Source organism: Hemiscyllium ocellatum, chromosome 11 (assembly GCF_020745735.1).
Source record: "Hemiscyllium ocellatum isolate sHemOce1 chromosome 11, sHemOce1.pat.X.cur, whole genome shotgun sequence".
NCBI lineage: Eukaryota > Metazoa > Chordata > Chondrichthyes > Orectolobiformes > Hemiscylliidae > Hemiscyllium > Hemiscyllium ocellatum.
In genome coordinates, this window is record NC_083411.1 from 75,036,649 (window position 1) to 75,049,298 (window position 12,650).

Consider the following 12,650-nt stretch of genomic DNA (forward strand, 5'->3'; position numbering starts at 1 on the left):
ACTCTTCATACCAGTGCTGAACATTTCTCGAATTTGGCAGTAATGCATCACGTTTGATTGTCTTTCGGAGCTTAGCTTCTTTGCCTGGTGGTCAACTTATTAATATCATTTTACGTTGTTACTGTTCATCTCTTTCAAATGTCAAATATGTAGACTTTATTTTTTTTAACAAATAATAGGTCAGAAATAAGTCAGAACCCATATATGTTAGTCTGTTAGTCTGTAAGCTGACCCTCAGAAGCATGCATTATCCTTCTAAAACCTATGGTGAACTTATCCGCCAAGTACTGTATGTAAGTGAAGTGCTAGCACAAGTGTGCATGATGATATTTTGAAATGTTATTTGCCTCTAGTAACCAGTTAGGGGTACCTTTTTAAAATCCTGCACACCTCTCTAACATTGCCCATATCATTTATTTTGTTCCTTAACTCTCAGTTATAAGATAAGAAAAGACAAGAAAAATATGCACTTGTGGGGTGAAGAATTGAGATGCCTGCTAATACAAGTATAACATGCCATGGCTAGAAAGGAAGTTGACTTAAATACTGAGTAAATACAACAACATGACTTTTAGGGGGTGGGGGTAGAAAAATGGACTTGGCTTATGTGCTGCAATATATGGTACAAAATCTGTCTCAGTGCCTTGCAGCAATAAAGCCTGACAGTTTATGATAACTGAAGTTGTACAGAAAGGTTCCAGCATCAAAGGTGGAATTTACACCAGGAAAAAAGTTGGTTCTTTTGAAAATAATTTCATCAATCATCTGGAGATAAACTTGCATCTCTGAGGAATGGTTGGATTAGACCTGTAATGTAATGTACTTGGATTGTTAATCTTGTCCATTTTCTTTAAATCCCTTGATGATATCTTCACTAACAAAGGTTTGATGTTCAGGCTCATGCATTCTCAGATTTTGTGGAACTTTCCATATGCTGACTGTATAAATATTTAAAATTATTTTGCAATTCACCATAATTGCATATCTGTTTGGATTGCAAATATTGTTAGTTTTCTTCTATGTTCCTGCACATTATACACATTGAACATATTGAAAAGGCATCTTTCATGCGCTGTAAATCATCAGTGCTTTTCAAAAAACTTTTGCTCTATCTTCTGGTAACCTGAGGGCCCTCATTATTGAGCATGAGCATCACAACAGAATATGATGTAGAATAAATCTCCTCCAAAATCCATTAGCAATTGATTTCTTTTTTCATTTTCTTCTGGGGGATTGAGGGGTTAGGAAGAATATTTTCATGTAGTAACTGTTCCTTTCCACTGTATGTCAGGATAATGAAGATTGTGTGGAGAACTAAACAGTTCGTTCATAATGCTGAAAAGTTGATGACTTGTCTTTAATGTCAATAGGGTTAGCTGCTTCTGCATCCATACGAACTGTTCAAGACCAGAGCAGTTTGATAGCATGAAACCATTCAAACCTTGCTTTCCAGACAATGCTGAAGACAATCAGAATCAAAAATTAGGATACTAAAAGGCTCATTACACCTTTTCCTACCACTTGCTACTTCATCCCATGTTGGCTTTAGCTCCCCACCTTTTAAAGAAATATACTTCTCAATTTAAGAGTGAATATTTCTCTGTTGGGGATGCTGATTTGTTCTCAAAAATCCTGAATAGTTGATCAGCTTCAAATTTGATACAAAAATGCCACCACCTGTGGACAGTCTCAGTCGAGATGTTGTTGTTCCCAATTCTTGTGGGTCAACACTCAAAACAAGTTTGTGGGAGTTTCCTTCATCTGCAGTTTCTGTTGAAGCTTGAATGCACTTAGAATAATTGCCAAAAATTGTACCTTAAGTGCTTTAAGGGCTTTTAAGTTTGCCTTGAACTGAGATGCCCCCTAGTGTAGTTAATGTACGTTGAAATGACTCATCGACACAACATCATGTGTATGTGCACTGAGCTCTTCGAGATTCTGGAAAAAAGCGGGCAAGAACATTTCACAAATTCAGATCCCAAAATGAATAAGGTCTGTGCTTAATACAGAATTGTCTTTTCTGCCTTTATTAAAGGATTATAAAAATTGAAAAATTTGGGATTTCTAAAGGTGTATTCCAATGGGTTCCTTTATAAAATTTCTTCTGGTGTAACTTGGCACTTTTTTGTTTCATTTACTTTCTGTCTGTTACTCCTTCATGACCTGCACATTGCTCACCATGCCTCAGATAAAGGTTATCGGGCATCTGCTAAACTCTTGTTAGTGAAATTATATACAAGTGCATCAAAGTATCAGTGATGTTCTTGGAACTCTGTCTTCTTACACCTTCCGTGGGAGTGTCAGGTCTGTACTTGACCCACCTTCCCTCATGAGTTGGGCATAATTGGCACCTCCTGAAGTTTAGAAATATTTTTGCAAATCCATATCTGTCTGCCGCACAGCGCTGCAATAAACCACTCAGTCATTCTGATAAACAAATAAAACTCCTTTTCAAAAATATTAAAATTGGCGGTTCTGCAATTACCTCCGTGTTCTTCATTTAAGATGCAACAGAATTCTAGAAGATATACTGAACCAGCAAATCATGCAAACATATTTACACTCCAGGTCAATCTGATCTTGGGTGATGCCATTCACATTGCTGGATACTTGATTCTCTGACTTTGGGGAACCTGTTGCGACCAGATTTACTGAAAAGCCTGTCTTATCTCAGTAACTAAGTTGCCTTACCTTTGGGTACCAGCATCACTAGCCCTAATGTTTGGAGTAAATATTAACCTTTCTTCCTAGTCTTTATTGTGACCAGTGATGTAACAACTCCCGGATTAATGTATCCTTTATGCTTTACTTTTCCAGATCTAATTCATGATGTTTCAAGAACCTACCTTCTCTGCGAGAGTGTAATCCCACCTCCAGTACAAGAGAAGATTCTCGACTGTCCACGCATCATCGTCATATCCTGTGATCTATGTGCAGTTCTAATTAAAAGTCTTTGATGACTTCTCCTTGAAGTCATCAAGACCAGCAAGACTGATTTACTTCTGCGCACTGACTACCTCCTGAATCTCAAAGCAGTCTTCTTTCCTATAAAGGTTGAGAACGTCTCTTTTACCCTGCTGGAGGGCTTGCTCTGAGAGTCATGGCTGCTGCAGTCCAACAGACTGAGCTGGTGTTCGAATTTGCTAGTAACGGAATGGATGATGCACACCAGGTATGTCCATGTGCTTAATGTACAGCTTACCATCAAGTGTATCACAGAGCAACCACTTTACTCAAAGTTGTTGCGTACTGGATTGATGAATTGCAATGGAGAGCCTGAGTCTTCAGGTGAAATGAAACTAGGTGAAAACAAGTTTCAGATGAGAATATTCAGGGCCTCCTTGAGAGGTTGAGGCTATGACTACATTACAGAAGTAAGGGTTAACAGTACATTTGTTATGTTGCTGATCCTCCGGCATTTGCTTTACTGGCAACTTCATTTGATTTCAACCAAATTACTTTAATTTTCTTTCATCATGTCCGGACCTCCTATCAGACAATGACAATGTGCGAATTCAGAAATGGAAGGCTCCACAATTGAAAAAAAAATTCTTCACTATATATAGTGACCAAACCTCAGAATTTCACTTTCTCTCCTTAAATAATGACCAACAATGGGCTTTGTGGTGAAGAAATTGTTTTTTGTTATTTAAAAAAAAAACTGATGAAAAGCCAGTGAGCTGGGAGACTCATTAAAACCTACTTTGAATATTTGCCATTGACCTTACTGTAATTTTATGAAAGCTGTTTACAAATGAACAAGAAACTTTGTCAGGGGAGGATTACAGGGTGAGAAACAAAGCTAGAGAAGTGAAAACTATTACCATGGCGATAAAGTTAGATGGAGCTTTATCCCAAGATAGCTAGTTCCATTTTAGCAGTGATAGCTTTGTTGCAATGCAATCCCATTCAAAGAGTTCAGTAGGATCTGGTGGCACAGTGCTTACTGGCGAGTACTTTATCCCTACCCTCTCTGTGGAGAAACTTCACTTTCCCTGTACTCTGTCTCTCCATCTTTAATGATCCATCCGTGGTTGTAAATTCACAAGATGGGGAAGCAATGGCACAAATGTGTGTTGTGAACATTTGAAATTCACAGTTAAGTGTTTTTGTGTCTCTGGTGTCCTTCACTGATGTCAATCCACTGACGTAGCACTGCACTGTTTCTAACCTAAACAGATGTTTGCATCAACAAAATGTATGCTCCCTCTCCAAAGCCCATGGGCATGATTTCTAATCAAAATCCCAAGTGATGTATATTTCTTTCTTCAAGACTGTGCACCTGATAAAATTGTCAGTCTCGAAGCACCTTTGTGAATGTCACGCGAATGAATTAGACAAAGTGATCAAGGCTTGAGGAAGGTGGTTGTTAAAGAGTTTCTATCGCTTTGGACCTAAAGGAGGGATAGCGCCATGATAAATACCACTTAGGTAGGCCTGGAGATGGCGCTGTAGCAGCAGTCAACACTAAGCTGATTTGTTTTTCCAATGCTGGGGAATTTGGGGATGCTGGTAACAGGGATTTTAATTGTGGCTTCACTGTGTAGTATAGCTAAACACTCTGATAGATGTTTCATGAGCATCTTAACTTCATTCCACTCACCACTAATCTCTGGTAGGAACTAGAGTGAAAGCTCAAAACTTAGTTGGAATTATTATTAATGCCTGCCCTACCTGCACCATCCATCTGATCGGATGTTTGTCACATGCTGAAAATGTGCTCAAACTTCCTGGTGCCTTTCCGTGCAGTGGAGGTCTGGCACCAAGCTAACACTATGAACATTTAGGTTTTAAACTACATTTAGTCTCCCAATAAGCACACTGTTGTTCTTGTCTTCTGCCTACATTGTTTAAATGTTTTTATCTTCAAATGGACAATAATATGACAAAGTTACAAACATTAAGTAAAATGAAAATGTACTTCATCAATCTCTGATAGTGTTCACTAAGGGACAAATGTTGACCAGACCCAGAACACTTTGCACCTCCTTGATTTTTGTTTTAATTTCAAATATATACTTAGTCACTAAAGCAGTTCAGTTCTTCCAGCAGCATATGAAGAAACAAGCAAACATCGGAGTTTGTTTGGTATCCCAAATCAGATTTGTCCACGCACTTGAAAGGGATTGACATTTTGTTCAGTAAAAGTCTCCATCATAGCTGACAATCCTACAATGCCAAATAAACCCAAGGCATTTGTTATTTGTACAAGACTATATTTACATATTTTGAGGCACAAGAGGGTCTGATACCTGAACAGACACCATTTAACTTCAGAAATCCTCCTTTATATATTGCCATGAGACCCACCTTAAATCAATACTCTCCAGTGGGGAACACTGACCAGCCACAAGTGTTGTTATGACAACACAATTTACTTCCATAAACTAATTTTAGTTACAAGTACATTATGCATTCTTTCAAATTTTGTTAGCCTTTGCTCATGTGCATATTTTTAATAGACATTGCCATTCAGTAATCGAGGAAAGGAAAGAATTAATAATAATAAAAATATATTCACACACTTTTTTTCATTTCCATCATCATCATCATCATTTTCCCCAATAAATGTATGGATAGCCTCCAGTTCACATGTTCATTGTTGTACCTGCTCCTTATTTACTGATCAGAAATACTGAAAGCCAAATCTTGTTTCCCAATTAGCCACATGGAACGAGTAATTAACGCATTGGACAACACGAGTAAGAGATTGAGTCTTTGTTTAACTTCATTCTCTGATTGAAATGCTGGAGTTAACTGTTTCTCGTCCAATCTCTTGTAGGTTTTGAACTCATAGCCCTCTGATTCAGAAGCAAGAGCACTACCAGATTTAAATTGTTGGGTGTGATGTTTATTCCTCCTTGAGGAGAAATGTACAACCCATTAACTGCACATCATTTCCTTGTAGTAAAGACAAAATCAGGCTATCTTTCTGGACGACATTCTTGTCGGATTGTTAGCTATGATGGAGGCTTTAACTGAATGCCATGCCAATTCCTTTCAAGTGAAGCAAATCATTGTCACCTCATGGGCATTTCAAAAGTAATTTTGAATCTCTCAGCATGAAGAAGTTTAATTAACAACTGTTGTTCAAGGTATTTTGAATATTAGGTAAATGTTTCCTTCAGGGTGTTCACTTTCTGCCCCTTAGTTTTATATCCACTATTCCGCAAATTTCTTGCGATTTATATTTTCTAACAAGTCTGCTGTGATATTTCATCATACATCTTTTGAAATTCCTAATGCATTACATCAACTGTACTGCCCTGATCAATGCTGTTTGATAGTGGACCAAAGAACTCAACAGAGTTGATCATTTGTGATTCGTCAATAACAAATCTGGAAACAATACCTTTCCAAGTTACAATTTATTCTCTTCCAGATTATTGTTTTAAAATTTGCCCCAACCATTAGGTTGGCTGACTCATTTGGTTCATTTATCTATCTTTTGTAACAAATGAAATCTTTGCAGCATTTCAGTTATGTTGCATAATGGCAAATTCACTGAAGATTGATGTGGAGACGCCAGTGTTGGACTGGGGTGTACAAAGATAAAAATCACACAACACCAGGTTGTAGTCCAACAGATTTGGAAGCACTAGCTTTCAGAGCGTTACTCCTTCATCAGATGGCTGTGGAGAATAAGACACAGAATTTATAGCAGAAGTTTACAGTGTGATGTAACTGAAATTATATTTTGAAAAAGACCTGGATTGTTTAAGTCTCTCATCTTTTAGAATGATCATGTTGGTTTCAGTTCTTTCATATGTAAATCACAAAATATTTTTTGAAAGTTACATTCTCAAGTGAATTTAACAATTGGTGTCATGTCAGCCTAGATAATTTTTGAAGGTGTTTAGCTTCCCTGTGTAAGGCTGTCTGACCAGAGTGATTCCAATCTAAAGAACAGACTTACAGAATCTTACATGGATTCATGCAGTTTTTGAGCAAAGGAAAATGTAATTCTGCAAGTACAAATTCACCCCACAAACTTACATGTGTATGTGTATGTGGGGATGTGTGTGGGTGGGGTGGGGGGTGTGGAATTGAGTGTGACAGAGTATGTGTATGTGAATGTAAAGGGATATAAATCTGTAAGAGGATGTGTGTGGGAGTTTATGTGTGGATGTATTAGAGAGGGTCTGCATGAGTGTGTGTGTGTGGTGCAACGGTGTAGTGTGACATGAACCCAAGGTCCCGGTTGAGGCCATCCCCATGGGTACTAAACTTGGCTATCAGCCTCTGCTTGGCCACTTTTTATTGTTGCCTGTCCCGAAGTCCGCCTTGGAGGACGGGCACCCGAAGATTGTGAGATGGTGGCTGAAGCTTTCATAGTTTCCACCTTAACTTCCCTTAGCAACCTAGGAAGCATCCATCCACATTGTTTGAAATTTCTTTTTCGAGTGTTGGCTAACTTCTAAGTATCTACTCTTTTATGCATTTTTTTTTAATCCAGTTTCTCTCCATCTTCTCTTTCACTGTGATATTGGTGGTGTCCTCAAGTGAAGATGGATACAAAGGACTCATTTAGTGCCTGTGCCTCAAAAATAGATATTTTTTGTCCCTCATTGATTCCATTTTTCCTTAGATAACACTTTTCCCATTTGTGTGTTTACAAAAGACTTTGGACCCCCTTTTTATGTATTTTTTTTAGATTAGACTTACAGTGTGGAAACAGGCCCTTCGGCCCAACAAGTCCACACCGACCCGCCGAAGCGCAACCCACCCATACCCCTACATTTACCCCTTACCTAACACTACGGGCAATTTAGTATAGCCAATTCACCTGACCCGCACATCTTTGGACTGTGGGAGGAAACCGGAGCACCCAGAGGAAATCCACGCAGACACGGGGAGAACGTGCAAACTCCACACAGTCAGTCGCCTGAGTCGGGAATTGAACCCGGGTCTCAGGTGCTGTGAGGCAGCAGTGCTAACCACTGTGCCACCGTGCCGCCCAGTCCATTCTCATATACTAGCTTTGTCTTTTATTTCCTTTACTAATTTTCATGTATAGTTTTCTATGTTCAGCTTAATTCTCTGCTGTATTATTTTTGAATGGAAATTATATTTGGGGTAGGAAATGGTGGTGTCATCTGTGGAAAGGCTGGATCATTGTCTCAGCCTGCTCCTGCCCCACCGAACATTGTCTCAGCCTGCTCCTGCCCACCGAACTCATCTCCGCATACCTCGACACGGTTCTGTCCCCTTTAGTCCAAGAACTCCCCACCTACGTTCGGGACACCACCCATGCCCTCCACCTCCTCCAGGATTTTCGCTTCCCTGGTCCCCAACGCTTTATTTTCACGATGGACATCCAGTCCCTGTACACCTCCATCCCCCATCAAGAAGGACTCAAAGCCCTCCACTTCTTCCTTTCCCGCCGCACCAACCAGTACCCTTCCACTGACACCCTCCTTCGACTGACTGAACTGGTCCTCACCCTGAATAACTTCTCTTTTCAATCCTCCCACTTCCTCCAAACCAAAGGAGTTGCCATGGGCACCCGCATGGGCCCCAGCTATGCCTGTCTCTTCGTAGGATATGTGGAACAGTCCATCTTCCGCAACTACACTGGCACCACCCCCCACCTTTTCCTCCGCTACATCGATGACTGTATCGGCGCTGCCTCGTGCTCCCACGAGGAGGTTGAACAGTTCATCAACTTTACTAACACCTTCCATCCCGACCTCAAATTCACCTGGACTGTCTCAGACTCCTCCCTCCCCTTCCTAGACCTTTACTTTTCTATTTCAGGCGACCAACTCAACACAGACATCTACTATAAACCGACTGACTCCCACAGCTACCTGGACTACACCTCCTCCCAACCTGCCCCCTGTAAAAACTCCATCCCATATTCCCAATTCCTTCGTCTCTGCCGCATCTGCTCCCAGGAAGACCAGTTCCAACACCGCACAGCCCAGATGGCCTCCTTCTTCAAGGACCGCAGATTCCCCCCAGACGTGATCGACGATGCCCTCCACCGCATCTCCTCCACTTTCTGCTCCTCCGCCCTTGAGCCCCGCTCCTCCAACCACCACCAAGACAGAACCCCACTGGTTCTCACCTATCAACCCACCAACCTCCGTACACAACGTATCATCCGCCGTCATTTCCGCCACCTCCAAACGGACCCCACCACCAGGGATATATTTCTCTCCCCTCCCCTATCAGCGTTCCGCAAAGACCACTCCCTTCGTGACTCCCTCGTCAGGTCCACACCCCCCACCAACCCAACCTCCACTCCTGGCACCTTCCCCTGCAACCGCAGGAAATGTAAAACTTGCGCCCACACCTCCTCCCTCACTTCCCTCCAAGACCCCAAGGGATCATTCCATATCCGCCACAAGTTCACCTGTACCTCCACACACATCATCTATTGCATCCGCTGCACCCGATGTGGCCTCCTCTATATTGGGGAGACGGGCCGCTTACTTGCGGAACGCTTCAGAGAACACCTCTGGGACGCCCGGACCAACCAACCCAACCACCCCGTGGCTCAACACTTTAACTCTCCCTCCCACTCCACCGAGGACATGCAGGTCCTTGGACTCCTCCACCGGCAGAACATAACAACACGACGGCTGGAGGAGGAGCGCCTCATCTTCCGCCTGGGAACCCTCCAACCACAAGGAATGAACTCAGATTTCTCCAGTTTCCTCATTTCCCCTCCCCCCACCTTGTCTCAGTCGGTTCCCTCAACTCAGCACCGCCCTCCTAACCTGCAATCTTCTTCCTGACCTCTCCGCCCCCACCCCACTCCAGCCTATCACCCTCACCTTGGCCTCCTTCCACCTATCACATCTCCATCGCCCCTCCCCCAAGTCCCTCCTCCCTACCTTTTATCTTAGCCTGCTTGGCACACTCTCCTCATTCCTGATGAAGGGCTTATGCCCGAAATGTCGAATTTCCTATTCCTTGGATGCTGCCTGACCTGCTGTGCTTTAACCAGCAACACATTTTCAGCAAAGGCTGGATCAAGTCAAACATGACTATGTGTGGGAGGGACACAGGAAATCTGAGAGTGAATTGAAAATGATTATGTAGATTCTATTTCTGTAAACTACCCTTTGCCTGGTTGTCTTAGTTTCCACAAGGTGGAGCCAAGATTTTAATGTGAGATTAATGCATGATTTGAACTGTGTGGTTATTTATCTGCTGGCTTCACCTCTGCAACTGCATCGTACAAACCAACTTTGTCCTTGTCTGGTTCAGTTGTAACCTTTGCACCGAAGCTGAGAATTTGAACTGAGACTTGCACTCTTTAGATCGGTTTCATTTTTCTCTTCCTTTCTGTCAGGGAGTTTGTTAACAGCATCATGTTGAATTTATATAGTACTTTTAATGTACTGGAAGTGTCTTGATGTGCTTAGAAATCAGAGGGCATTGTGCAGCAGAGATGGGAAATAGTCACAGATGAAAACGAAAATTAATAACTTGTGCTGTTCATTAACCTGAAAAATTGTGTTCTGGGGGAGAGAATTTAAATCCCAATGAATCCAATTTAGTTCCCCTCACTTCCTGACTTCTCGAGGCCTCTCTATCACCTAGAAGGCAGGAGTGTAATAAAATATTTAGCACTTGGCTGAGTGGGTACAAGTGCAGCAACTTCAACATCTTACTGAATAAAGTATACTTGATCAGCACTTGAATTACTAGGCTGAGTCCATCTTTTATGTGTGAGGCTGTGGTGTGTGCACTAGCTACAGAGACTCCAATGTAGGAAAATATGAAGTTAGTCATTTAGGAAGGGAGAACAAAGAACAATATCATTTACATAGAGAAAAATTGCAGAAAGCTGTAACATAAAGGGACCTATACAGATAACAAGCAAGACTAATGTCATTTACAAAATACATTGCAAGGACTGTAACAAACACTACATTGGACAAACAGACAGAAAACTAGCCACCAGAATACTTGAACAGCAACTAGCCACAAGAAGACATGACCCAATCTCACTAGTATCTTTACATACAGATGAAGAAGGACACTACTTCGACTGGGACAACACATTCATCCTAGGACAAGCCAAACGGAGACATGCAGGAGAATTCCTAGGAGCATGGCATTCTAACCGGAACTCTTTCAACAAATATGTTGACTTGGACCCCCTTTACCGCCCCCACCCCCCGAGAAAAAGAACAGGAAATGAAATCATCACAGGAAATGACATCAACATCTCCAGGAAACCTAAACACATAAATAGAAAGTGGGTCACTAATGCCAGTGCTTCACCGGAGGCTTGTTTATGATGTTACCTAGTATGGTGATGAAATGTCTGAAAATGAACCGCCCAGCTCAGCGAGCAAACTTACACCCATAAAGGGACCTGTGGGTGCACTAAAGAAAGCTAGAAAGCAGGTGCAGCAGGTTATTAGGAACATTAATGGAATTTGGTCCTTATTTCAAGGGTTTTGGAGTATAAGAGTAGGAGAAGTCTTACTGCAACTATACAGGGTGTTGGTGAAACCACATTTGGAACACTGTGATCGGTTTTGATCCCCATTTTTAAGGAATGATCATTTAAATAGAGGCAATTCAGTGAAGATTCATTAAGATGATCCCTCATATGGAGGGACTGTTTTCTGAGCAAAGTCTAAACCGATTGGTACTCCACTCACTGGAGTTTAGAAGGATGAGAGGTGATCTCATTGAATCATATCTGATTCTTAAGGGCCTTGACAGGGTAAATGCTGAGAGGATGTTTCCTTCATGGGACAGTCCAAGATCAGAGGGCATAGTCTCAATAAAGGTGCACCAATTTAAGAGTAAAAAGTGAGGTCTGCAGATGCTGGAGATCAGAGCTGAAAATGTGTTGCTGGTTAAAGCGCAGCAGGTCAGGCAGCATCCAAGGAACAGGAAATTCGACGTTTCGGGCACAAGCGAAACGTCGAATTTCCTGTTCCTTGGATGCTGCCTGACCTGCTGCGCTTTAACCAGCAACACATTTTCAGCACCAATTTAAGACTCAAGTAAGGAGGAATTTCTTTTGAGGGTTATATATCTGTGGAACTCCTTGCCACATAGAGCAGTGAGGCCAGAGTCCTGGTGTATATTTAAGGCTGACATAGACTTCTGATCTTTGGGAAAGGGCAAGCAAGTTGGTGTGAAAACTGTTGGATCGGCCATGATCCTATTGAAGAGCAGAACAGGCTGAAGGGGCAGAGTGGCCTACTTGTGTTCCTATTTCTTCTGGCCTTATAATAATGCACTACAACAACCTGCCATGGCTTATTTGACCGTCTTTCTCCAGTTTGGGAAGTGTTATCATTTAGAAAGATGATGCGTGGGGTGGAATAGGAACATTATCACCTTGAGGGGTACTGAGGATCCTACTCTTGTTCCTTATGTTGTTGAAGATTGAGTTTAACTTGCCCAGTCTTGAGTAAACCCCAGGGACTGATTAATTACTGGAATTTAGTTTGGTTGCCTGTTCTGTTTAAATGAAATGATTACAAATTATACATCACTGGGGAGAAGAGAATTGAGAAAATAATTACAAAACTGGAATGCAAATATTAAAGCAAGATCTAATGGAACAGACCTATATTCTTGCCTTAGAGCACTGCTTTAATGCAAAGCCAGGCTTTTGTTTCAGTCTTGATTGCAGCCTCCTGGCCCAGCTTCATGCTGTTGAATACATT

General features: G+C 41.7%; 1 protein-coding gene across 9 annotated transcripts in view; it reads left to right on the forward strand.

Annotated features, from left to right (window-relative positions):
- The window catches only part of elf1 (E74-like ETS transcription factor 1), a 269,290-nt gene that overhangs the window by 215,196 nt on the left and 41,444 nt on the right, over positions 1–12,650 (forward strand). For all 9 annotated transcript variants that reach the window (XM_060832618.1, XM_060832620.1, XM_060832617.1 and 6 more), the window contains one exon: positions 2,818–3,172. In XM_060832618.1, coding sequence (XP_060688601.1) covers positions 3,101–3,172 — 72 coding nt within the window. In that variant the 5' untranslated portion in view covers positions 2,818–3,100. The remainder of the gene's footprint in view (positions 1–2,817; positions 3,173–12,650) is intronic.